Source organism: Carettochelys insculpta, chromosome 4 (assembly GCF_033958435.1).
Source record: "Carettochelys insculpta isolate YL-2023 chromosome 4, ASM3395843v1, whole genome shotgun sequence".
In the NCBI taxonomy this organism is placed as follows: domain Eukaryota; kingdom Metazoa; phylum Chordata; order Testudines; family Carettochelyidae; genus Carettochelys; species Carettochelys insculpta.
This window is the reverse complement of record NC_134140.1, coordinates 80,984,595-81,008,442: the sequence shown is the minus strand read 5'-3', so window position 1 is coordinate 81,008,442 and position 23,848 is coordinate 80,984,595. Positions and strand designations below refer to the sequence as shown.

The window sequence follows — 23,848 nt, the reverse complement described above, 5'->3', positions numbered from 1 at the left end:
CAGCCTGTGCATTAAATAAAACAACAGCTGTTCAATATATCCAACAAAAGCATGGAAAGGAAAATATTTCTTTGACTAAATGAGGACACTATAACACAAATGTAGATCTGAGATAACCTCACAGATGTGGGCTTCTTTTATTAAACAGTTCATGAAATTATAAAGGAACTGTAACCATTGAAAACAGGGAACTTTTTACTGACTGTATTTATACAAATCCCCTATATATATATCTACATATATTTCAAACAAGGGTGATTAATGGTAGTCTTCTAAGTAGTTAGGCTATGGAAATGGCCTGATTTTCAAAGGTGCTGAACATCCATTTCATTTCAGGGTGGTCACTTGAAAATAAAACCTTTTCGAAAGGCAATGTAGGTGGAAAACACTGAGATTTCTCGGTGACTATAGTCACCTAATTTGCTTGGGTTACACCACTAGCTCTATATTTCTTATTATGAAAGTTCATTTTTAATAATGCATTGCAAAAATTTCCAAAATGTTTATTTAATATACACTAAAAGTGGAAAGTTGAATGTTGACACAATAACTGATGATTAAACACGTGCTTGAGGTTTAACTAAATTAAAGATACTTGTACGCAGTTAGTGATAAGGAAATAAGATCTTAATAGTCAATGGGTATTATTTAAAACAGAAAAGTTCTTAAATCAAAATTAAATGCATACTGCATTTGGTAATTTTAACATATTACTCTTTTTGCATGTTAAAAAAATATAGAAACCTTTTTCCCCATTTTTGCCTTATCCCACTGTTTGCTGCAATATAGTCATTCCATGATAAATAAGATGAAAACTTTCTAAAGAGTTCACACGTGCTTAATATAATCTCAGCCGCTTGCTTTGTTTATCATAGGTCTAACAAAAATAGCTGTGTAACATCAAACAGGAAACTTTGAGCAGTAGTTCGTTTCATAGACATACAAAAAAGCTTGAAAACATGTCTCCGTCACCAGCAGAGGTTGGTCCAATAAAACGCACTACCCTTTCCCACCTTGTCTTTCTGTCAACTTGGACATTCATTTTTCTCTCTCAGGATCTGATACAATGGTTGCTGAATTCAAGGGAACTTTATCCACTGAAATAAATAGTCTTTGGAACAGATCCATATATGGTTTCTTGGAGAAAACACCTGCATTAACTTTTATTAAAATGTTGTAGCATCCATTTGTTTAAGGGAATGATGGAAATTCTGCTTAGGCCATGATAATTGGTTCCTGATTTGGCAGATTTTACAAGTAAGTGACCAGAGTAACCAGCACTTACATAACTATGATTCTTTGAGGAGGAGGTATAATATTCCTGACTATTAAATCCATCCTTTCTGAATCCTTTTCCTCTGCAGTGGAATTAAATGTGACCTACTGAGCGTTGTTATTCACTGAGATTAAGACCAGAGAATTTTGTGCCAAATGGGAGTAAAATCTCTCAAATTTCTACATTAGGATAAAGTGGCTTTTCCATACCCTTCACAGTACTGCAGCTGGTATGTTCAAAAGAACCTTTGCAGTCTCTAGGAGCACGTTGTTGACAGAAAAGGCTCTTCCAGAAGCACGAGGCTGCAAAATAATCTAACAATTTATGGCTGTTCTCCAGGAACTTTTTCTGAATGCCAAGGGAAGCATGCTGCAAAAATCCTAACAGGTCTTTAAATACAATGGTTGCTAACATTTCAACAACTGTTGTTCTTCAAGATGTGCTGCACATGTCTACTCCATTGTAGGTGCATGTGCACTCTGAGTACAGTTGCTGGAAATTTTTCCCTCCATGGTATTGCTGAAGGTAGTTCTGGTGCCACATGCACATAGTGCCAATATATACGACCAAGACAAACCTGTGCCCCCTCAATTCCTTCTTACATGCACTCAGAGAAGAACCTTAGATACTGAAAAACAAGAGCCAAGCAGTGCCCAATCATCTAGGAATGAAAAACAGTTGGGTAACTGTACCAAGGCTGACTCCTACTCATAGACAGGTGGACCCAGAAGAGGCAACTCAACAGGCTCCACACAGGGAAGAATGATCTGCCTGATGATCTCACCTTACAATGTGGTGAGGAGTGCTACTCCCCATGATCAAGGAGATTCTTGCCATGGGATGTAAGAAAGAACTGAGGCAGGTCAAGGTGGCACTGCCTCATACAGCCAGAGAAGGGGCTGTGACCATGAGACATGATTACCACCCCCTATGGCCATTCCTAGCCTAATTCTCTGACTTTGATGCACTGGGCACACAAACACCTCTAAGTGAAATGCACGACTGCATCTATTCAAAGAAGAACAGAAGTATTTTAAAGAGGTTTTTGTGACAAGTTTGTTAGAAAATACTGCCTATTACTTATTTTATTTAGTTTTTTGGTAACACCAACTAATGAGACAGTTTAGGCACAAAAGCAATCCTAACTGTAATGGTTATCCAAATACATGTTTCTAAAACAAATTTAAATACATTAATTTACCTGTTATGGGGTGAATGGAGAAAATGTCTTCACTGTCACTGAATATCTTGTATTTTATGTGTTTTCCCATTAAATTATGATCATAAGCTTCTACAGTCAAAAGTGAAGTGCCTATGAAAACAATAACAGAATCAATTTTGAAATGTCAATTTAATTACTTACAGATTTACTGTGATTAATAACAACGCATGCAAAGCTGTCTACCTGCCACGTTTTGCATTATTTAACATAGCATATAACTAAAACAAAGCCAGCAACCAACACTCAGCACAACTCCACCCACATTACAACCTGATGGAAAGAAAGTTTCCCACCAACTGCATTAGCATGATCAACAATCACCTGCATTGTGACCCAACATATTTTGTTGCTTAGGCAAAATTATGGACTTTGCAGCATGCCCTAACAATCAACAATTGTTGATCCTCACTCCCTATTACAAAGTCACACCTTCACTGGATTGATAGCTAGATTTTATTTCCCCCATGCTGTCTGTAGGAATCTATCTCAGGCTGCATTCAAGGCTTCGCATAGATCTTTCCTACTGAAGTTTCTCCACATTTAGTCATTTTACACTCCTGTCAAAAACACTTTGGGGCAGGAGAGAGGGAAGAGGTGCTTTTATGTGGTTGCTAAGCATGAGCAACTGAGAAAGGATTATTTATTTTTTGTTCACTTACATATTGTGACTCAGAGATTTATAATTGTGGATGCTTTAACTCTAAATGAATAAATCAGTCTTAAGTAGACATAATCTGAATACAAATCACAACAGCTTTTAGTGCCATAACATATTGCACACAGATATACTGTAAATTGTTAGTATAAAAGGAAATATGAGCATTCTATTGTTCATGAAGAATCTTAAATTTGATGAAAACAGTACTGATCTGATACAGCACATAAAAGCCGTGAAATAAAAATGTTTTCAGTAGGAACAGAAAACAAATGTAAAACTAATTGTTATCCTGATCAGAAGTATCATTCTTAACATATACTGAGACAAAGTTAAAAAACATATGTCACGATTTCCAAATGGTTGTTCTTTTCAAGCCAGTTATGAAGTCATGTATCATAGGACAATTGATTTTAACCAACTGTGATGGAATCTGGTTACTTTATAACTTGGCCTCTTCGAAATGGTATTATGAGCTTACATTAGTTTATGATGTTACAGGAGACATGCTGTTAACTTAAATGTCTTAGATTTGGGATGGGACTGTGCCATCAAAGTACTATGATTTACCTTTAATAATAAATTTCACATGCAATGGAATTATTATCTGAACTGGTTAGTTATTTACTCTCAAGCCTGGTAGCAGAAACCAAAGATACTTGTGTGGGAAATATGTATGCGATGACATGAAACTTCTGCAGTACTTAGGATATAGATTAGTAACAAGAGAAAAAGCTGTGTTAGTCTATATACTATCAAAACAAAAAAGCAGTAAAGAGAAGTTACTCACCGTAGTAACGGTGGTTCTTCGAGATGTGTCCCCGTGGGTGCTCCACAATAGGTGTCGGGCTTGCCCGGCGCCGCAGATCGGATCTTCCAAGCAGTTTCTGCCGGACCACGCATGCGCCGGCGCGCGCCGCTCCCTTGCGCGCTCCTGGCCATGTGCGCGATCCGGTCCCCGCCAGTTCCTCGACCAACCGCCTCGGGTGCCCCTGCAAAACACTAACAGAGATCCGAAGTGGGGAGGATGGGCGGGTAGTGGAGCACCCACGGGGACACATCTCGAAGAACCACCGTTACTACGGTGAGTAACTTCTCTTTCGTCTTCGAGTGTCCCCGTGGGTGCTCCACAATAGGTGACTACCCAGCAGTAACCCAAGATAGGACGTGGGTAATCGGATTATGTGCAGCTTGTCCCCGAGAGGATCGCTGTAGAGAGACGGGTATCCTCTTGGAATACCCTGTGAAGGGCGTAATGTTTGGCGAAGGTGTCGTAGGATGACCAGGTCGCCGCTCTGCAAATGTCTTTTAACGCAACGCCCTTGAAAAAGGCTGTTGATGCCGCCACCGCCCTAGTGGAATGAGCCCTGGGAGTGGCCGATAAAGGAGTCTTTTTGAGCTCGTAGCACATTTTTATGCAGGATACAATGTGCTTTGAGATTCTCTGCGAGGAGAGACCTTCTCCTTTCGACTTGGGAGCGAGGGAGACTAGGAGTCTATCCGTTTTCCGGAAGGACTTGGTCCTGTCTACGTAGAAGGCTAGCGCCCTCCTCACGTCCAGGAGGTGTAGGCGTGCCTCTTCGTTGGAGTTATGAGGCTTTGGATAAAACGAGGGTAGAACAATAGGTTCGTTAATGTGAAACTCGGAAGAAACTTTGGGAACAAAGGCTGGATGCAGCCGTATGGTTACCGCCTCCTTGGAAAAAACAGTGCAGGGTGGCGTTGCCATGACTGCCGCGAGCTCGCTCACCCTACGAGCTGACGTAATTGCAAGAAGAAAGGTCGTCTTTATTGTAAGGAGGCGGAGGGGGACCGTGGCCAAGGGCTCGAACGGTGGTCCCATTAGCGTGGTAAGCACCAGGTCCAAGTTCCACGAAGGTGGAATCGGTTTCCGAGGGGGGTATAGGTTTACCAACCCTTTGAGGAACCTGGTAACCATAGGGTGGGCGAACACCATGTGCCCTTCCTCCTCGTGTCTGAACGCCGAGATGGCGGCAAGGTGGACCTTCAACGAGGATAGCGAGAGTCCTCCTCTCTTGAGGTCCAGTAAATACTCTAGTATTGTAGGTATAGGCACCAAAAGGGGGGCCAGCTGTTTGGTAGAACACCAAGCCATGAAGCGAGTCCATTTCTGCTTGTAGGTCTTCCTGGTGGAAGTCCTCCTGCTACTTTCTAGGACTTGCTGTACTTCCACTGTGCATGTGCTCTCTAGGGAGCCGAGCCATGGATTAACCACGCTTGCAGTCGCAGGCTTTGGGGGTGCGGGTGCACTATGGACCCCTGGGCTTGCGTGAGCAGATCCGGCGCCACCGGAAGAGGCATCGGTGGACGGTCCGACATGCGCAGGAGTATGGGGAACCATTGTTGTCAATCCCACGTTGGGACTACCAGGATCATCCGGGCCCTTTCCCTCCTGGCTTTCTGCAAGACTTTGTGGATCAGCACTGTGGAAGGAAACGCATAAAGCAGGGGGCCCCTCCATGGGATCGCGAACGCGTCCCCCAGGGACCCCCATCCCAGTCCTGCCCTGGAGCAGAATCGTGGGCACTTCTTGTTGTGCGGAGTGGCAAACAGGTCTATCTGGGGAAAACCCCATGCGTGGAAGATCGGCCGTATCAGATCGGGACGGATCTGCCACTCGTGTGTGAGTGCAAAACACCTGCTCAGCTGGTCTGCCTTCACATTGTGCGCACCTGGCAAGTATGAGGCTTTCAAGAGTATATTGTTGGCGATGCACCAGTTCCATAAGCGGATTGCTTCCGCGCATAAGGCACGGGATCGAGCTCCTCCTTGCCTGTTTATATAAAACATGGTGGAGGTATTGTCTGTACTGATCCCGACGACTTTGCCTTGTATATGGTCTCGAAAGTGTCTGCAGGCATTGAACACTGCTCTGAGCTCCAGTATATTTATGTGTAGTGACTGTTCCGTGGGTGACCACAGTCCCTGAGTCACCTCTTCGCCCATGTGAGCTCCCCACCCTATGAGGGAGGCATCTGTAGTGAGAAAAACCGATATCTGCGGCTGGTGGAAGGGTACCCGTTAGCAAGTTCCTGGGGTTTACCCACCATTGCAGGGATTTGCGCACCCCCGATGTGGGCGACACCACCCTGTGAACGGTGTGTACTGCCAGTTTGTATACGCTCGCCAGCCAGTGCTGCATGCTGCGCATGTGTAACCTGGCGTTCTGTACTACGAACGTCGCCGCTGCCATGTGGCCCAGCAGCTGTAAGCACGTCAAGACCGGCACCGTAGGGCTGAAGGTGATGACCTGCACGAGGTAGCCGATGGCCCGAAAGCGAGCCTCTGGTAGATATACTCTCGCTGTAACCGAGTTTATGCGAGCCCCTATGAACTCTATGTCCTGTGTGGGGTCTATTTTTGATTTTGCCAGATTGATAACCAGGCCGAGTGAAGAGAACATGTTTGCTGTGACGCGTATCATGAGCAGAACCTCCCCCTTCGAGGCCCCTTTGAGCAGGCAGTCGTCCAGATACGGGAAAATAAATACCCCCTGTCTGTGCAGGTAGGCTGACACCACTGCCAAGGTCTTGGTGCAGACTCTGGGGGCCGAGGAGAGGCCAAACGGTAGGACCTTGTATTGGAAGTGTTCGTTGCCTACCATGAAATGGAGCAATCGCCGGTGAGCCGGATGGATAGTTATGTGGAAGTACGCGTCTTGTAAATCGAGGGCTGCGAACCAGTCTCCATCGTCCAGTGCTGTAAGGATGGAGGTGATTGTGATCATCCGAAAACGTTGCTTGCGCAGGTACCGGTTGAGGCCGCGAAGGTCTAAGATGGGCCTCCAGCCTCCTGTCTTTTTCTCCGTAAGGAAGTACCTGGAGTAGAACCCTTTCCCTTGCAGTTGCTCCGGCACTCTTTCCACTGCCCCTATGAGCATGAGATGGTCCACCTCCTGCCTGAGCCTCGCTACATGGGAGGCCTCCTGGAGGTGGGGCTTGGGCGGAGGTCGTGACGGTGGGAGCGACTAGAAGGGGATGGCGTACCCCGTGGCTATGATCTCCAGCACCCATTTGTCTGTGGTGATCCTTTGCCACTGGTCGTAGAATGGTCGGAGGCAATGGTGGAATAGTCGCTTCGGATGACCTTGTGCGATGGTAGTGATGGCGCAGCCCCGGATCTGTATGTCAAACTTGTGGCCTTTGGCCCCGCCCCGAGGACGCACGGCTCTGTTGTGAACGTCGCCTGGGAGTTCTGTACTGCTGGTGCTGTTGATGTCGCCCTTGCTCGTAACCCCTGTGGTACTGGGGGTGCTGTTGCTGGTACTGGTACCGTCTTTGTTGAGGGTAGTACCTTTTCTTTGTGTAAGGAGGGGTGTAAATCCCCAGGGTCCTGAGTGTGGCTCTTGAATCTTTACTGGAATGAAGGACCGAGTCAGTTGATTCAGCAAACAGCTTCTGCGAGTCGAAGGGAAGGTCAACTATCTTTGCCTGCAGATCCCTCGGTATACCCGAAGTCTGGAGCCAGGACTCCCTTCGCATCACCACTGCCGTTGCTGTGGAACGTGCTGCTGTGTCCGCAACGTCCAGGGCGATCTGAACTCCCGTCCTCGAGGCCGCGTAGCCTTCTTGCACGATGGCCTTGAGCACCGGCTTTTTGTCCTCTGGAAGCGAGTCCATGAGGGAGATTAACCTGGAATAGTTGTCGAAATTATGGTTCGCTAAGTGCGCTGCGTAATTTGCCATTCGCAACGTTAAGGTGGAGGAGGAGTAGACCTTTCTGCCGAACAGCTCTAGCTTCTTGGCATCTTTGTCTGTTCCCCCTGTCCTGAATTGAGATGTCTTTGATCTTTGTTGCGACGACTCCACCACCAAGGAATTTGGCTGTGGGTGGCTGAACAGGAACTCCATGCCCTTCGCCGGCACGAAGTATTTCTTATCCGCTCTCTTTTGGACAGGCGGAATAGTCGCAGGGGTCTGCCATATCGTAGTGGCGGACTCTAAGATCGCTTCATCAAGCAGTATTGCTACTCTGGAGGAGGCCGGAGGTCTCAAATTTTTGAGGAGCTTATGGTGTTTCTCTTGCACCTCTGCTGTCTGGATGCCTTGCGTGAAGGCCACCCTCTTAAACAGCTCTTGAAACTGTTTGAGATCGTCCGGAGGATGGACGTCCCCCGGGGCCGTAGCCTCGTCCGGAGAGGAGAGCGAGGAACTGCTGGGGTACGTCTCTCTGGACCCTTCCGGTTCCTGCTGGTGATGGTACACCCTCTCACCAGAGGTTTGCGAGGGAAAATCTCGGGGTTCCATAACCAGTCCCCCCTGAGATGCTTGAGTCTCTGTCCCCGGTCGCGATTGCCCTCGGGGGTACGAGATCGTCTGTGGGGATCTTTCCCTAGTAGATTGCCGATGGTGTCTATGCCCCGCGTGGTAGGGGCGACCATGGCAGTATAGGCACTGTTCTTGGGAAGGTGACCTAGACCACTCCCTTGGTGCATACCCTGTGCGTCTGGGGGAGGGAGATCGTCGAGACACTGGAGAGAGCGATTTTGCATAATAGTCCAGCGGTTCAAACCCCAGGAAGGGTGAAGGTGGTCCCAGCCAGGGTGAGGCTGGTTGCAAAAATGGAGAAGGGGGCTCCGGGTAGGCTGGGGGGACCCCTGCCTTCTGGTTGGAGTCTGCAACATAAGCGGAGGGCTGTGAGAAAGCAACTCCACAGCCCTGTGCGGAGAGGGGCTGCAATGCCTCCTCTTGTGTGCAGCCTTCCCCCTCCCTTGAGGAGGTAACTCCGCCTCCTGACGTACAGGGGATCCCGGCCCCGTCCGCACCGTGCTCGGCACGCTCGAGGGTGGTGCCGCATGTGCGGTGTCCTCCGGTGCCTGCAGGCTGCGTGCCTGCGCTCTCTGCACCGCCAGTTCCCCGGGGGTCGGTGCCGCTGCTTGCGGTGCCGCCGGTACCAGCGCTCGTTTAGCCGCCGCCCTGCCTGCGGTGCGGGGTGGCTGGCTGATTATCGGAGGCTGAGCCGCTTCCACGTGGCTCTCCGTGCCGCCGCCGATCAGCTGTTGCTGCGGCTGGGGGCTGCTCGCTCCTCCCGTCCCGCTCGCTGTTGCTGCCGGCAGGGATCGGGCTGGGGAGACTTTCCTCCGTTTTTGCGCTGATGGGGTGAGGGAGGCAGCTTTCCTTTTATGGGCCCCGGAGGGTCCCTCCTGCTGCGGCCGCTCTGGCACGTCTGGCTGGAGGGCCTTGTCGAAAAGCAGCATTTTAAGCCGCATCTCCATGTCTCTCCTTGCTCTGGCTGTTAATTTAGCACAGAAGGAGCATTTCTGTGCAACATGGGACTCCCCAAGGCACCTTATGCATAGACTGTGCCCATCAGACGCTGGCATCGCCTCTCGGCAGGACTCACATTTTTTAAATCCTGAAGAGGACATTGTTGTTGAGTCTTTCAGTTGTTAAAACGGGTACTTAGCACCTTCTCTGTGCTGTTTTCCCCTTCTGATGGCCTGCCGCAGCAGGAGGGCTGATGGCCCTATGCTCCTGGCCTCCGGCGCTTGTTACTGGGACTGGATTGAAGCTGTCCCGCATGTAATTTGTTTGTTGTTTTTTTGTTTTTTTTTTTTTTTGAAAAATAACAACCGGCTAACTTGCAGTAGCCTAAGTACTTGAAAAAAACTTTAAAGAAAAACAGTTAAAGTCATTGAGTACGCTACTTGGCCTTAGCCTAGTTCGGATTCCGTCTGCAGCCGACGGCGGTTAAGAGGAACTGGCGGGGACCGGATCGCGCACGTGGCCGGGAGCGTGCGGGGGAGTGGCGCGCACCGGCGCATGCGCGGTCCGGCAGAAACTGCTTGGAAGATCCGATCTGCGGCGCCGGGCGAGCCCGACACCTATTGTGGAGCACCCACGGGGACACTCGAAGAAGAAAGTAGCATTTTAAAGACTAACAAAATAATTTATTAGGTGAGCTTTCGTGGGACAGACCCACTTCTTCAGACCATAGCCATATGAGAACAGACTCAATATTTAAGGCATAGAGAACGAAAAATAGTAATCAAGGTTGACAAATCAGAAAAAAAATTATCCAGGTGAGCAAATCAGAGACTAGAGGGGTGGGGTGGGGATGGGGAGTCAAGAATTAGCTTAAGCCAAGTATGCAAAAGAGTCCTTATAATGACCTAGAAAATTCGCATTCCGGTTCCAACCACGTGTTAATGTGTTGAATTTCAATATAAGAGAGAGTTCAGCAGCTTCTCCTTCCAAAGTAGTGTGAAAATTCTTCTTCAATAGCCGTGTCTACACATGCACGCTACTTCGAAGTAGTGGCACTAACTTCGAAATAGCGCCCATCACGGCTACACGCGCCGGGCGCTATTTAGAAGTTAACTTCGACGTTAGGCGGTGAGACGTTGAAGTCGCTAAGCCCATGAGGGAATAGGAATAGCGCCCTACTTCGACGTTCAACGTCAAAGTAGGGACCGTGTAGTCGTTGCGTGTCCCACAACTTCGAAATAGCGGGGTCCGCCATGGCGGCCATCAGCTGAGGGGTTGAGAGATGCTCTCTCTCCAGCCCCTGCGGGGCTCTATGGTCACCGTGGGCAGCAGCCCTTAGCCCAGGGCTTCTGGCTGCTACTGCGGAGGCTGGGGATCCATGCTGCAGGCACAGGGTCTGCAACCAGTTGTAGGCTCTGTGTATCTTGTGTTGTTTAGTGCAACTGTGTCTGGGAGGGGCCCTTTAAGGGAGCGGCTTGCTGTTGAGTCCGCCCTGTGACCCTGTCTGCAGCTGTGCCTGGCACCCTTATTTCGATATGTGCTACTTTGGCGTGTAGACGTTCCCTCGCACCGCCTATTTCGATGTGGTGCCGCGCAACGTCGAAGTTGAACATCGATGTTGCCAGCCCTGGAGGACGTGTAGACGTTACTCATCGAAATAGCCTATTTCAATGTTGCTACATCGAAATAAGCTATTTCGATGTTGGCTTCACGTGTAGACATAGCCAATAAGACACAAACTCTTAAGTCATTAACAGAATGGCCCACTCCATTAAAATTGGTGAGCTCACCTAATAAATTATCTTGTTAGTCTTTAAAGTGCTACTTTACTGCTTTTTTGTTTTACTTAGGATATGTGTAGGGCCAATTACAAAACAGAAATATGATTTGCACGTGTGTAAGGTAAAATGTGCAACTGAGAAGTGCACTGTTGTATGCAGAAATTAAGCACAGGCCCTTTTTGGATAATATGGAGAGCTGGTCCCATTTTCACACCAGTACAATTGTTATTCAATTCAGCAGCCAGCATTTACCACTGTTTATGGCAAGCTTGACTGAATAAGAAGAAAAACATCAGAGTCTGAAGACAAGTCCCTACATTTCATGCTCAAAACATCCTATTACTGATTTTTGGAAAGAGAAAAGAAAAAAAATGCCACGAAAAAAACATTGCCTTGGTGTTACCATTTGATACCTTGTTTTTAAAAGTTACTGGGTCAGTAAAATCCTGCTCTGGATCTACAAATGTTCAGCCAAGACTACGTTTATTAAATCCTTTTAAAACTGTTTATACCTTTTGATGTAGAGGAAAGAAATGTCTGTACAGGCTGTCATTTCTGTACAGGCTGAACCTCTCTGGTCCAGCAACATCTGAGGTCCAGGATGACAACCATGGATGTTGTCCGCATGGCGGGGCTCCCCAGCCTGGCTCCCTAGAGCAGGCTGCCAGCAGGGCTTCACTTCGGCACAGCACAGCTGTCACTCTCTGGTCTAGCAACATCCATGGTCCTGTCAGAGGAAGGATGTTCCTGGACAAGAGCATTTCAACCTGTATTGCAGTTTTCATACAGTTCATTTTCATTTTGGACAGTGCTTTTTCATATCTTAAACTGATGAGTCCAAATCTTGAAGTCCCTAATAAGGCAAAGCTCAATAAAAAAAATCAGTCCCTACCTATCTCAGAGCCTCTATCAAACTTACTGAACTCTGTTCATTGTGCACAGGTACTGCCTCAAATAAAGGACACAATATCCAACTCTGCCTGGAACTTCCACAGCAGTCAAGCATAAAGCAAGATTGCAGCAAGAGCCTTAATTTAGAATGTCTGTGCACTGCCTGTTAAATAAGAAGCATCCTAATATTATGTTGGAACATTTCAACCTACATTAAACAGCCAGGTACCAGAAATACACTGGAATGTGACAGTTTGTATAGTATTGTGCTTTTTCTAAAGAACAGGAGGCAAAACAGAAACTCCTGGGCCATTTTCTGCCCCATCTTTTTCTCTTTCTCACCCACACCCCTGGCCCCTGCTACAGTCCATATCACTGGGGCACCTCTATTTATTCATGAAGCCAGAATATATTCCCATTTTTTTCTCTTTTCCCCCTCTTCTGTAATCAGTAAACTTGCAACAGGGATGTCCCTTTTGACTCTAATTTTGCCCTGCCCTTGCCTTTCTGTTTGATTGATTTCTTGAGTGGATAATGTCTAGAAAATTCTTTGACTGCAGAGAATAAAAAGGTAACTTTCAGATACCTTATATGTAATAAAAATTCAAATAAATGAAAATCCTGCAGAAACAGCAGCTGTGACTATGCTCTGTTGGTGAATCTGACACCCAGACCGAACAATGAAAAGGTTTCTTCCACTTTAAGTAAAGGGTTCATTGACTTGATTTTTTATTGGCTGACTTCTAAAATTTCCTGTTGTGATGCACTATATAAAATATTTAATATTTAATATTGTGCAAGACTATATTTGGGGAATAATATCAAGGCCACAAAATTTGGGGCCAAATACTTCAGTTGAAGTCCTGAGGTTCTTAACTAAGATGTTTGTCTACATAAATAATGAGCAAGGACATTAGCTTTTGGCCTTCTTTGTTTATATTGCTTTGATTCTTGTCTGGCTACCGTGAAGTTCTGACACTGCCTGGTTCAAAAGATTATAAGACTAAGATTATGGGGAAAACGTCAATTCTGATTACACTAATATTGAATTTCATAGTGTACATATTTCCCTGGGCGTGGGTGGGAGAGTATTATTTACATAAGGAGTAAGGGTTCCAGAATCAGAACTGCAACTTGAAAACTCAACCTTTTAGAGAAGGGACAGAAAAGATCCATCCCACCAACCCTTTGGATCTGTCCTGCAGCTGACTAGGTACCTCAGGAAGGCTCCCTGCCTGCCACTGACCCAGGCTGTTCAAAGCAGCCTAGTGCTGGGGCCCTTTGCCTCTAGGGGCTGTGCACCACTTGCTGGGGGGAAAGGAGAGACCTTGCACACTGCCCTTGCCCCCAGCACAATCCTTGCTGCTCCCATTGTCTGGAAACTAATGGATTGTGCTGGGGGTAGAGGAAGAAAGCGAAGTCGCCCCACTCCCATGGGTGTGTGGTGCAGAGGCATATGGCCGAATAGTTGGCTGCTTTGAGCAGCCTGAGACTGCAGAAGGCAGAAGTCTGCCTGCGGGTCCCACTGGGTTGCAGACTGGTACATGTCTAAGGTAAGTGCCTCCTACACACCCTGCATTTGGCACTCCCCCTCCTCCCACACCCTAAATCTCTGCCCCAGTGCACCACTCCCTCCTGCCTCAGGGCACCACTCCCAGGTCAATTCCCTCCCAGACCCTGCACTCCATCTTGCATCCAATCTCCTTCCCCAAGTCAGAACCCTCTCAGACCTCACACACTCTCCTGCACCCCAGTCTCCTACCCCGAGCTCCCTTATGTACCAAAGCTCCATCACACAGCCCCTCCAAAGAAAGTGTAACCCTTGACCACTTATGAATGCCCCCCCATCAAAAGATACTACCCACCCCCTTTAGAGAGTTTAATTATAGCTATAACGTTTCCCTACAAGTAAAATTAAGTTACTATGCTTTTGTATTTATTTAAATCACATAAAATATTACAATATTTATTACAGAAACAGAACTCCTACTTGGTAAGAACATATCATAAAAGAATGCATGAAAGAATTGGCTCTTCTATCCCATACATTTTTCTTTCTATACAGTAAACTTTCTGGCTGGACTCTTCTGGTTTACCCAAAAGTTTCCATAAACTTACTTTAATCAAAGCAACTTAACTTTACTCCTATTTATGTTTGCAATAGTTAGTATTCTCGTACCAAAATTCCTTGGGGAACTTCCATAATTTCGGGCTAGGTTGCCTAACCTATCCCATCAAAGAGTCTGTAATTAGGCACATGAAGGATCACAAAAGCATATCTGTTGCTGAAGTGATCTGGCCTTTGTAGGGGACTTCAACAATACAGGCTTCTATATACTACTTGCCCCTTGCATAAATCTACCAATTTCACAATATCTTGTTAAATAAGAATGCACTGAAGCATCTGTTTATTTCCCACCTACTTCTACACATTCTTTTAGCAAGTTTAAAATGTGAGGAAAGTGTTGGAAAATCTCTGAATGCAGTTACAGTACACTAGAGATTTTTCTAAAGCTAAAAATCATGCATTGCAACAGACATTTGTGGAGTTCCACTCTATCTGAGCTTTCCCTGCTTTTAAGTGAACTATTAGTTATATATTATGTAATCAGTCTCATTTGGGTACACACACCTGCACAAGCACACACACAGACAAAGTTTGCCTTTATTCCAAGGAGATGCACAGCCACTCTGCCCTTACAGAGCTTAGCTGCTCAAGGGTTGTCCAGGTAAGTGAAGAACACCCAGTGTAGGATCCCCTTCTTCTCTTTGAAAAAGGAGCATCCTACCTACCAGGACTGGCACTTTGATGCATGCATGCAGGGGCCAGAAGCCCAATTACACCTCTGAGACAGCACATTATGTGTCCCATTGGGCCATGGTGCACTGGCAAGGGAGAAATTTTTTCCCTTTAACATACTGTTTGCCTATGAGCCAGTTCCACTTTTACCCTAACAGTGCATGTTGTGAAAAGGCTCTCTACGTGCTTCATCTTCAATAATACCCAAGAGGTTAAGACTTTTGCGACCATCAGCCACGAGTTGAAGGGTTTGATACCCACCTGCTTCACTGTTTTCAGGTATTGTTACATCATACAAATTCTGACTGAATGACATCACCTCTTCTTGTTCCTTTGTAGAAACGGCCAATAGAGCTGTGGCTGTCCTAGCTGGCACACCTTGATCTGAAGCCAATACCAGCAGATGGGTACTGAAATCTTCGGAAGGAAATGGCTCTTGCAGATAAATCTCTCCTGTCTTGATGTCAATATGAAACATAGTTTCAGGCCCTGCAAAACTAAAACCCAGAACACCATTTAGCCCAAGATCCATATCCTCAGCTCTCACAGTGGCTACTATCTGACTTACAGATGTTTGAGGAGGCACATAAACTCTGAAAGGGCTCTGTAGAAAAACCGGACTATTGTCATTGACATCGTCAATGTACACAAAAATATTAACTGTAGTGCTTCTTGGGCCTTGGATGCTACAGTCACTTGCCACAGCTCTAAATGCATATTGAGATTTGGTTTCCCGGTCTAGTGCTTTTGTAGTAACAATAGTGCCAGTTGTACTGTTAACAGTAAATGCTCCAAGAGTGTCATCAATCAGTGAATACACAATTTCACCATTCAGTCCATCATCTTCATCTGAAGCAAAGAGCTCAAGGACTACAGATCCTTCTTCAAGGTCTTCTCTTACAGAGGTCTGATAGCTCCTCTTTGCAAAAATAGGGCTGTTGTCGTTTTCATCTAGGACTGTAATCCGTAGCTGTGTTTTGGATCTTCTTGGTGGGCTGCCCAGGTCATGACATTCAACGATGAGGGTAAAGTTCAGGACATCCTCCCTGTCTAAGCTGCGAACGGCCAAGAGTTCTCCCGACGTGTCATTTAGTGTGAAGTATTCTCCAATATTTCCACCTTTAAAATATATTAAAAATAAAGCTATCATAAACAATTCCCATTTGGAAAAACTCTTTGCTAGTACCATTGTGTTAATTGTAATAACATGATCCTATTGCTAGTACAGCTGGTACACTCGTGTGCCTTTGGCATATTTTCTTCCTTTTGTAAAAATTAAAACCTGCACTTCATTTAAATCAGTGGGTGGCAGTGACAGTAAATCCAGAATGTCACATCCTTTCACAGAGCAGCTATTGTGCCAGATGCATGTCTTTTTTCCCAAATCAACACACCTTATAAAATCTAGTGCAACTATGCTGCTGCACAAAGTGAACTCTTCCCAACCTTGGCTACAAATTCCAGAAACCCATAAAGCACTGCTGACAACAAATGTGGTTATTTGCCCCCTTGCTCTCGTCTACAAAGCTGTCCCTTAGAAGTGAATTGTAATGAGGTCTTTTCTATTTTTTCATCTTTAAAGCTACTATTAAATATCTGAAGCAATCAATTTTAGAAAGAATTACAATCATTGAAGTGACTGGAATAACTATGTTGTAATGGATCAAGATAATTTTCAAATTAAAAGCATATATATATCAAAGTTGACTCTGTAGCCCATTCTACATAGAGGGAAAAAAAGCAGGAATAATCAACATTTAACCATACTGACATCAATTTATGTTTCAAATACTACTGAGGACCATAAATCAAAGCAAACAGCCTCTTGCCATTTTTGAGATGAGAGCAGTTCAGGAGGATTTTTAAGAGTTAGGACAAGGGTTGTGTTGGAGTTTCTTGGCATGGTGCACTTGGGGACGACTTGGCAACTAACATGGAAAACTGGCTGAAGGCTTTTTGGTGGGTGAAAGAAACTTCCACCATTTGGAATGTGAAGTGGGTATCTGTCCACAGGTCTTTAAAAAGTGAAAGAAGAATTAGATTGGGTCACTTATTTGATATGAGGTGTGTATAAAAAGAGAATTATAAAAAGACTGAAAAGGCATTAGTTAATCTAAAATGAAACAGTTACTTAAAATCACTCTGGTTTTTTTTGATGTGATAGAGGCATGCATACTACTGAGATGCGTGTACCCAAAGTACCAGAGCCAGAGAATTTTGCCTATCAGTACCCATAGAAGGGGTGATGCTCACATTTTGGGGCCATAACCCTTTGCCTGGCTAACGTGAGAAGGTTCTTCCCTGACCTCACTCAGCTTCTTTACACCTACTGCTCAGAGCCTAAACTTCAATACCAAGCGGATGGATTATGGAATATACGTTAGCATCACATCTTGAAGAACAGTCACCATGCCCTCTCTTCTTTGAATAGATGGAGCTATGTATACCACTTAGGTGACTTACAGGATCAGAAATCACAGGAGATGGGGTTCAACATAAAAGGACCACAGGACTGCCTTACCAAAGTCTGCATCAGATATGGATGCCATGGGAGTAGCATAACGGTTCACAAATATACATATCAAAGACCACACAGAAAACCTGCAAATATACAATATTGAAATATTACTGAAAAAAACTCCTGAAGTGTCATAAAATGAGCTCATACCCATGGTATACATAGCCAAAGCTGTTTCATATGCAGGTTTGTAAGTTATCTACTTAGAAACTGTCTGTGGGGAGACTGCCTGTCCCTTCACATGGGCTGGATGTGGCACAAACATTTAAGATGTAGTCCGGTTCAAATAAAAGGTCTGACATTGTCTGATATTCAACGTATGAAGACACTGCTCCTCTGGAGATGAACGTGGCTTAGGAAAGAATAAACCTCAGGTAAATATATTACCTGATTTAAATGAAATGGAGAGAACACTTTAGACTCAAATTTTGGAAGTGTCCACAATATCACTTTGCTCCTAGCTAACTGTATAAAGAGGCTCTGACATCAAACCCTGAAACTCACTCTTCTTGTAGAAGTTACTGCCATGAGGAACATCAGTTTTTGACATTTGAGAAGAAAGGGGCAAGAACTGAGAGTCTTGACTGTAAGTCCCATCTGAGCCACTATGACCAAGTTAGGGTTCCACTGGTAAATGGAGAAAAGGACTCATTTCAAGAATCTCACCACCATGGCACTGGAAAACACACGTCTCCCAGAAATGATGGAATCTAGGTTTGTTGAGGAATGGTGATACAAGCTCTCAGATAAGTGGGGAAGGAAGAAGGTACAACAAAGGAGGACCACTCACTTGAAAGGAAAAAGTAGACCAATAGCCTAATTATCTAAGGTGTTTGTACACAAATGCAAGAAGCCTGGGAAACAAAGAGAAAGAATTAGAGGCACTGGCACAGTCAAAGTAGTATGAGGTTACTGGACTAATGGAGACTTAGTGGGATGACTCACACAACTGGAACACTGTCATGGAAGGGTATAAACTGTTCCGGAAGGACAGGCAGGGGAGAAAAGGAGGAGGAGTTGCTATTTATGTGGGAAAGCAATATGATTGCTCCGAGCTCCAGTATATGGAGGATGAAACGCCAGTTGAGTATCTTTGGGTTAAGCTTAGAAGCAGAAGCAACAGAGGCAATGTTGTGTATGGTGTCTGCCATAGGCCAGCAGATTGGGTAGATAAGGCAGACGAGGATTTCTTCAGACAACTAAGAGAAGCTTCCAAATCACAGGCCTTGGTTCTCATGGGACACTTTTATCACCCAGACATTTGTTGGGAGACCAATACAGCAGCACAGATAAACGAGGAAGCTTTTGGAGAATGCTGGGAATAACTTCCTGATACAAGGGCTGAAGGAACCAACCAGGGCCCGTGTGTAGCTTGACCTGCTGCTTACACACAGGGAAGAAATAGTAGGAGAAACAGAAGCGGGTGGTAACCTGGGCTGCAGAGATCATGAGATGGTAGATTTCAGAATTCTAATAAAAGGAAAACAGGCGAGCACTAAAATAAAGACCCTTAATTTCAGAAGAGCAGACTTTGACTCCCTAAGAGAACTGATGGGCAGATCCCTAGGGAAGCTAATATGAAAGGAAAAGGAGTTCAGGAGAACTGGCAGTATTATTGGATGAGGGAGGTACCTGGTGACAGATGATGTGGGAAAGGCTGAAGTACTCAGTGCTTTTTTGACCTCAGTCTTCACGGACAAGGTCAGCTGCCTGACTACAGCACTAGGCAATGCAGTATTTGAAGTAGGTGGGAAGCCCTCAGTGGAGAAAAGAATGGGTTAACAACTCTTTAGAAAAGCCAGATGCACACAAATCCATGCATCTAGATTTAATACATCCAAGGGTAGTGAGGGAATTGGCAGAGCCTTTGGCTATTATCTTTGAAAACTTGTGGAGATCGAGAGAGGTCCCAGATGATTGGAAAAAAGGCAAATGTAGTGTCCATGATTAAAAAAGGAACGAAGGACAACCCAGGGACTGGTCAGCCTTACCTTAGTTCCTGGAAAAATCATGGAGGGGATCCTGAAGGAATCCATTTTGGAGCACTTGGAAGAGGGGAAAGTGATCAAGAGCAGTCAACATGGACTCACCAAGGGCAAGTCATGCCTGACCAATCTGATTAACTTCTATGATGAGATAACAGGCTCTGTGGACATGGGGAAGTCAAGGGATGTTACATACCTTGACTTAGCAAAGCTTTTGATACAGTCTGCCACAAGTTAAGGAAGTATGGATTGGATACATGGACTGTATGACGGATAGAAAGCTGGCTTGATGGACAGGAACAATGGGTAGTGGTCAATGGTGCAATATCTGGTTGGCGGCCGATTTCAACTGCAGTGCTCAAGGACTAATTCTAGGGCCAGTACTGTTCAACCTCATTATTAATGACCAAGATGAGGGGATGGATTGCACCCTCAGCAAATGTGCAAATGACACTCAGCTAGCGGGTCAGGTAAATACACTGGAGGGTAGGAATAGGGTCCAGAGTGCCCTAGACAAATTGGAGGATTGGGCCAAAAGAAATTTGATGAGATTCAGCAAGGAGAAGTGCAGAGGCATGCACTTGGGTCAGAAGAATCCCAAGCACAGTTACAGGCTGGCTAAGTAGCAGCGCAGGAGAAAAAGACCTGGGGATTACAGTGAATGAGAGGCTGGATATGAGTCACAAATGTACGCTTGTAGCCAAGAAGGTTAACAGCACATTGGGGTGCATTAGGAGAAGCATTTCCAGCAGATCTAGAGAAGTTATTATTCCCCCCTACTCAGCACTGGTGAGCCCACAACTGGAGTACTACGTCCAGTTCTCGGCCCCCCAGTATAGAAAGGATGTGGATGCGCTAAAGAGCCTTCAATGGGAGGGCAACAAAAATTATTAAGGGGCTGGAGCACACGACCTATGAGGAAAGGCTGAGAGATTTGGGTTTACTTACTTTGCAGAAGAGAAGACTGAGGGGCAATTTGATAGCAGCCTTCAACTTCCTGAAAGTGGCTCTAAAGATGATGGAGAAAGACTGTTCTCATGGTGACAGATGGCAGAACAAGCAGCAATGGTCTGAAGTCACAGAAGAAGAGGCGTAGGTTGGATATTAGGAAAAACTATTTTAGCAGGAGGGTGGTGAAGCACTGGAATGCGTTACTGAGACAGGTAGTGGAATTTCCATCCCTAGAGGTTTTTAAGTCCTGGCTTCACATAGTCATGGCTGGGATAATTTAGCTGTGGTTGATCGTGCTTTAGGCAAGGGGCAAGACCAGATGACCTCCAGAGGTTCCTTCCAGCCTAGAATTCTGTGATTTTCTGAAATGACTTAAATCACCATTAGATGCACTTCCAATGAACTAAGCACAAACCCTGATAACTAGACAGACGTCAGCATGGGCTGAAATCCACGGGCCACGGACCAAACCGAAAAACACTTCTATTTTGCAGAAGAGGACATCGTGGTAAAGTTATCTACTACTGATTATGACCTGTTGAATAAAAGGCTCATCCTCCTCATTCATCCAGGGAGCAATCAAGCTGTAAGATGTAAGGAGCTGAGGATGGGATACAAAGTATGACTATGATTCTGTGTGAACTGCTAGGGTTGGAGAGCTCAGATTTGGAAGACTGAGCTGACAATGAAAGAAGGTCCAAAAATCAGATCTGCCTTAGCCATGCCAGAGTAATGAGGATGATTTTGGCCCAATTCACTTTCACCTTAAGAAAACAAACCAGCAGTCAAGTAGCACTTTAAAGACTAACAAAATAATTTATTAGGTGATGAGCTTTCATGGAGCAGAGCTGCTTCTTCAGATCTGAAAATATCATAATCAACTAATTATTTCTTTTGTTAGTCTTTGAAGTGTTCCATGATTGCTGGTTTGTTTTGTTAGAATACAGAGCAACACAGCTACCTCTCTGTTACTTTTCAGCTTAAGGATGAATTATTGTGATTGGAGAAAAAGTGCACAGAGCAGCTGATTGCCAGTTCAGGTGAAAGATATTGATCAAGAAGCCTGGACTGAGAACCTTTGGATAGCAGGGAAGATGACATTCCCTGTTTTCCCATATATTGAACAGATCATTGTCAGGAAACCTCAAATTACTAAGATGACTCACAGAACATTTGGCTTCACACCCCTTGTGATTAAGAGAAAAATTCCTGCTGAGATTGTCTGTGAGCTGATTCCAGACCGCGGGCAAGTGACTGGCTATTGGAATGTGCACAACTGCGACAGCCTGATTGGCTCTTGGCAGAACACTCTGGTGTGCACTCCCCCCTTGACTGTTCACATAACACATTGTGCTGATCTGTTTGTAAACATCTGAACTACTGAACCCTTGATGCAGCCTAGAAAAGCAAGATAGGCATTGTAAATGTTCCAAAGATCCAGGACGTTGATATGGACTGAAGCCTCCTGCTCTGACCAAACAGCCTCAACCTCTAGTGACCCCAGATGAAGAGCCCTATCAGTATGAGTGTGTCTGCTTTATACCCAGAGATATCTGTGGACATTTTTTGTGGATCAGATGTACATACACATTTTGTATTGTCACGGCATTCTACTCTAATATGCTCTCCAATTTACTAGGAGATGTCAGTGACAATAATCCTGATTGGTAAAGGTCAGGCAAAGGGAATGCCTTGACATATAATCCCCTGAAATATCAATGTATACAAGGCTGTCCAGCATTAACCTATCCAGGTGATGAAGGGCTGGATGATAAACAATTCTGAGCCACAGCTGAAGAGGACAAATATTCAATCTTGAAAACTGAACTACCTGTGCACAGGCAGACATGTGGCCTAACAATCTCATGTGAGCTGTTGCTGAAGGCACATGTGAGCTGTTGTGGAAGGCTGAGACTGCAGAAAAACAAAAGCAGAGAACTATAGGGAAAGAGCTGTTTGACAAAGTATTCAAACTCATGTGGTCTAGTAGGGCTCCAGTGAACTAAATTTTCTGAGTAGGAGCCAATGTTGACTTTTTGGTGTTTTGGTTAATACCCAGATGACCAAGTAAGCATGACATTATGCGTATGTGAGCAAGTACTTGGTAGCTGGGCACGCCTTTAGTAGTCCATCATCCAGACATGAGAAGACATGGATTGGATTACCTTTTTCCTGAGGGATACCATCACTACAACCTGACATTTAGTAAAAACTCAAGTGAGGAGTATGGAAAGATTGAAGACAGACCAAAGGAATTAGTACTGAAAATGTCATTCTTCTTCGGTGTCCCCGTGGGTGCTCCACAATAGGTGTTGGGCTCGCCCGGCGCCACAGATCGGAAATCCTCCAGTAGTTTCTCCTGGATTGCGCATGCGCCGGCGCGCTGCCTCCCCGCGCGCCCCTGGCCGCATGCACGATCCGGTCCCCGCCAGTTCCTTCTCAACCGCCATCGGCTGCAGACGGAATCTACTCAGGCTAAGGCCAGAGTCAGATTAAATAGTGGTTTTTTTCTATGTGTCATTCGTTGTTTTTGGTTATTAAAAAAAAAAAAAGAGAGAGAGAGAAAGCAAAGACAAAGAGAATATCAAAAAAAAAAAGAGGAGCGGAGAAGAGAAGAGCGGACGTGAAGGCCATTTAGGTTGCCCACTGTCCCGCAGGCCGGTGATCCCTATTTGGGGTGGAAAGGCACGGATTAAGTGCTAAGTACCCTATTAACAGTAAAGGACTCACTGCAATGGCCTCTTCAGGTTTTAAAAAGCGTGAGTCATGCCGTGAAGCTATGCCAGCCTCCGTGGGGCATAGCGAATGCATCCGATGCCTGAGGGAATCACAGGCTACCCAGAAGTGTTCTCACTGTGCTAAGCTCACAGCCAGGGCCAGGAAGGACAGAGCGATGAGGCATAAAATGCTCTTGTTGATAAGGCTCTCCAGCCAGACTTGCTGGAGAAGCCTCACCCAGAAGGGCCCTCTGGGTTGCATAAGAGGAGGGCAGTTTTCTCTGACCCCCTAGGTGCAGAAACGGAGGAAACTCTCCCTGGCTCGATCCTTGCTGGCGTTTGCAGCGAGCAGGACGAGCGGACCACACAGCCCCCAGCCGCATACTCAGGTAAGCGGCAGCGTGGCAGTGCACATGGCAGAGGCTTAGCCTCCACTTATACAACAGCCGGCATGCGCGGCACCTAGAACGTCAGCGAGGCAAGCGCTGGACCCGGCGGCACTGCCACAGGTGGCACCGGCCCCCGCGGCACCAACGGTGCAGGGGCGCCAGGCACAGAGCCTGCAGGCACCGGAGGAGGATACCCGCGCAGCACCGCAGCTGATGGTGCCGAGCGCAGCGCTGACAGCGGGGCCAAGATCCCCGGCACGGAAGGGGGCGGTGCCGGCCCCACAGGGGAGGGGCAAGGCAAAATCAAAAGCCCGGCACCGCAGTCCATCTCCGGACAGGGCTGCGCTGCTGTTAGCACCAAGCCCTCCCCCTGTGATACACATGCCGCACCGAAGGCCTGTGTCTCCACTGGCCCATCCGGAACCTCCTTCTCCAT

General features: G+C 46.0%; 1 protein-coding gene across 1 annotated transcript in view; it reads right to left on the bottom strand.

Moving 5' to 3' along the window:
- DCHS2 (dachsous cadherin-related 2) overlaps nt 1-23,848 on the bottom strand; it is a 224,659-nt gene that overhangs the window by 33,187 nt on the left and 167,624 nt on the right. Inside the window, exons 13-14 of the mRNA XM_074993969.1 lie at nt 15,114-15,971; nt 2,478-2,588 (exon numbers count right to left, since the gene is read on the bottom strand). Coding sequence (XP_074850070.1) covers nt 2,478-2,588; nt 15,114-15,971 — 969 coding nt within the window. The remainder of the gene's footprint in view (nt 1-2,477; nt 2,589-15,113; nt 15,972-23,848) is intronic.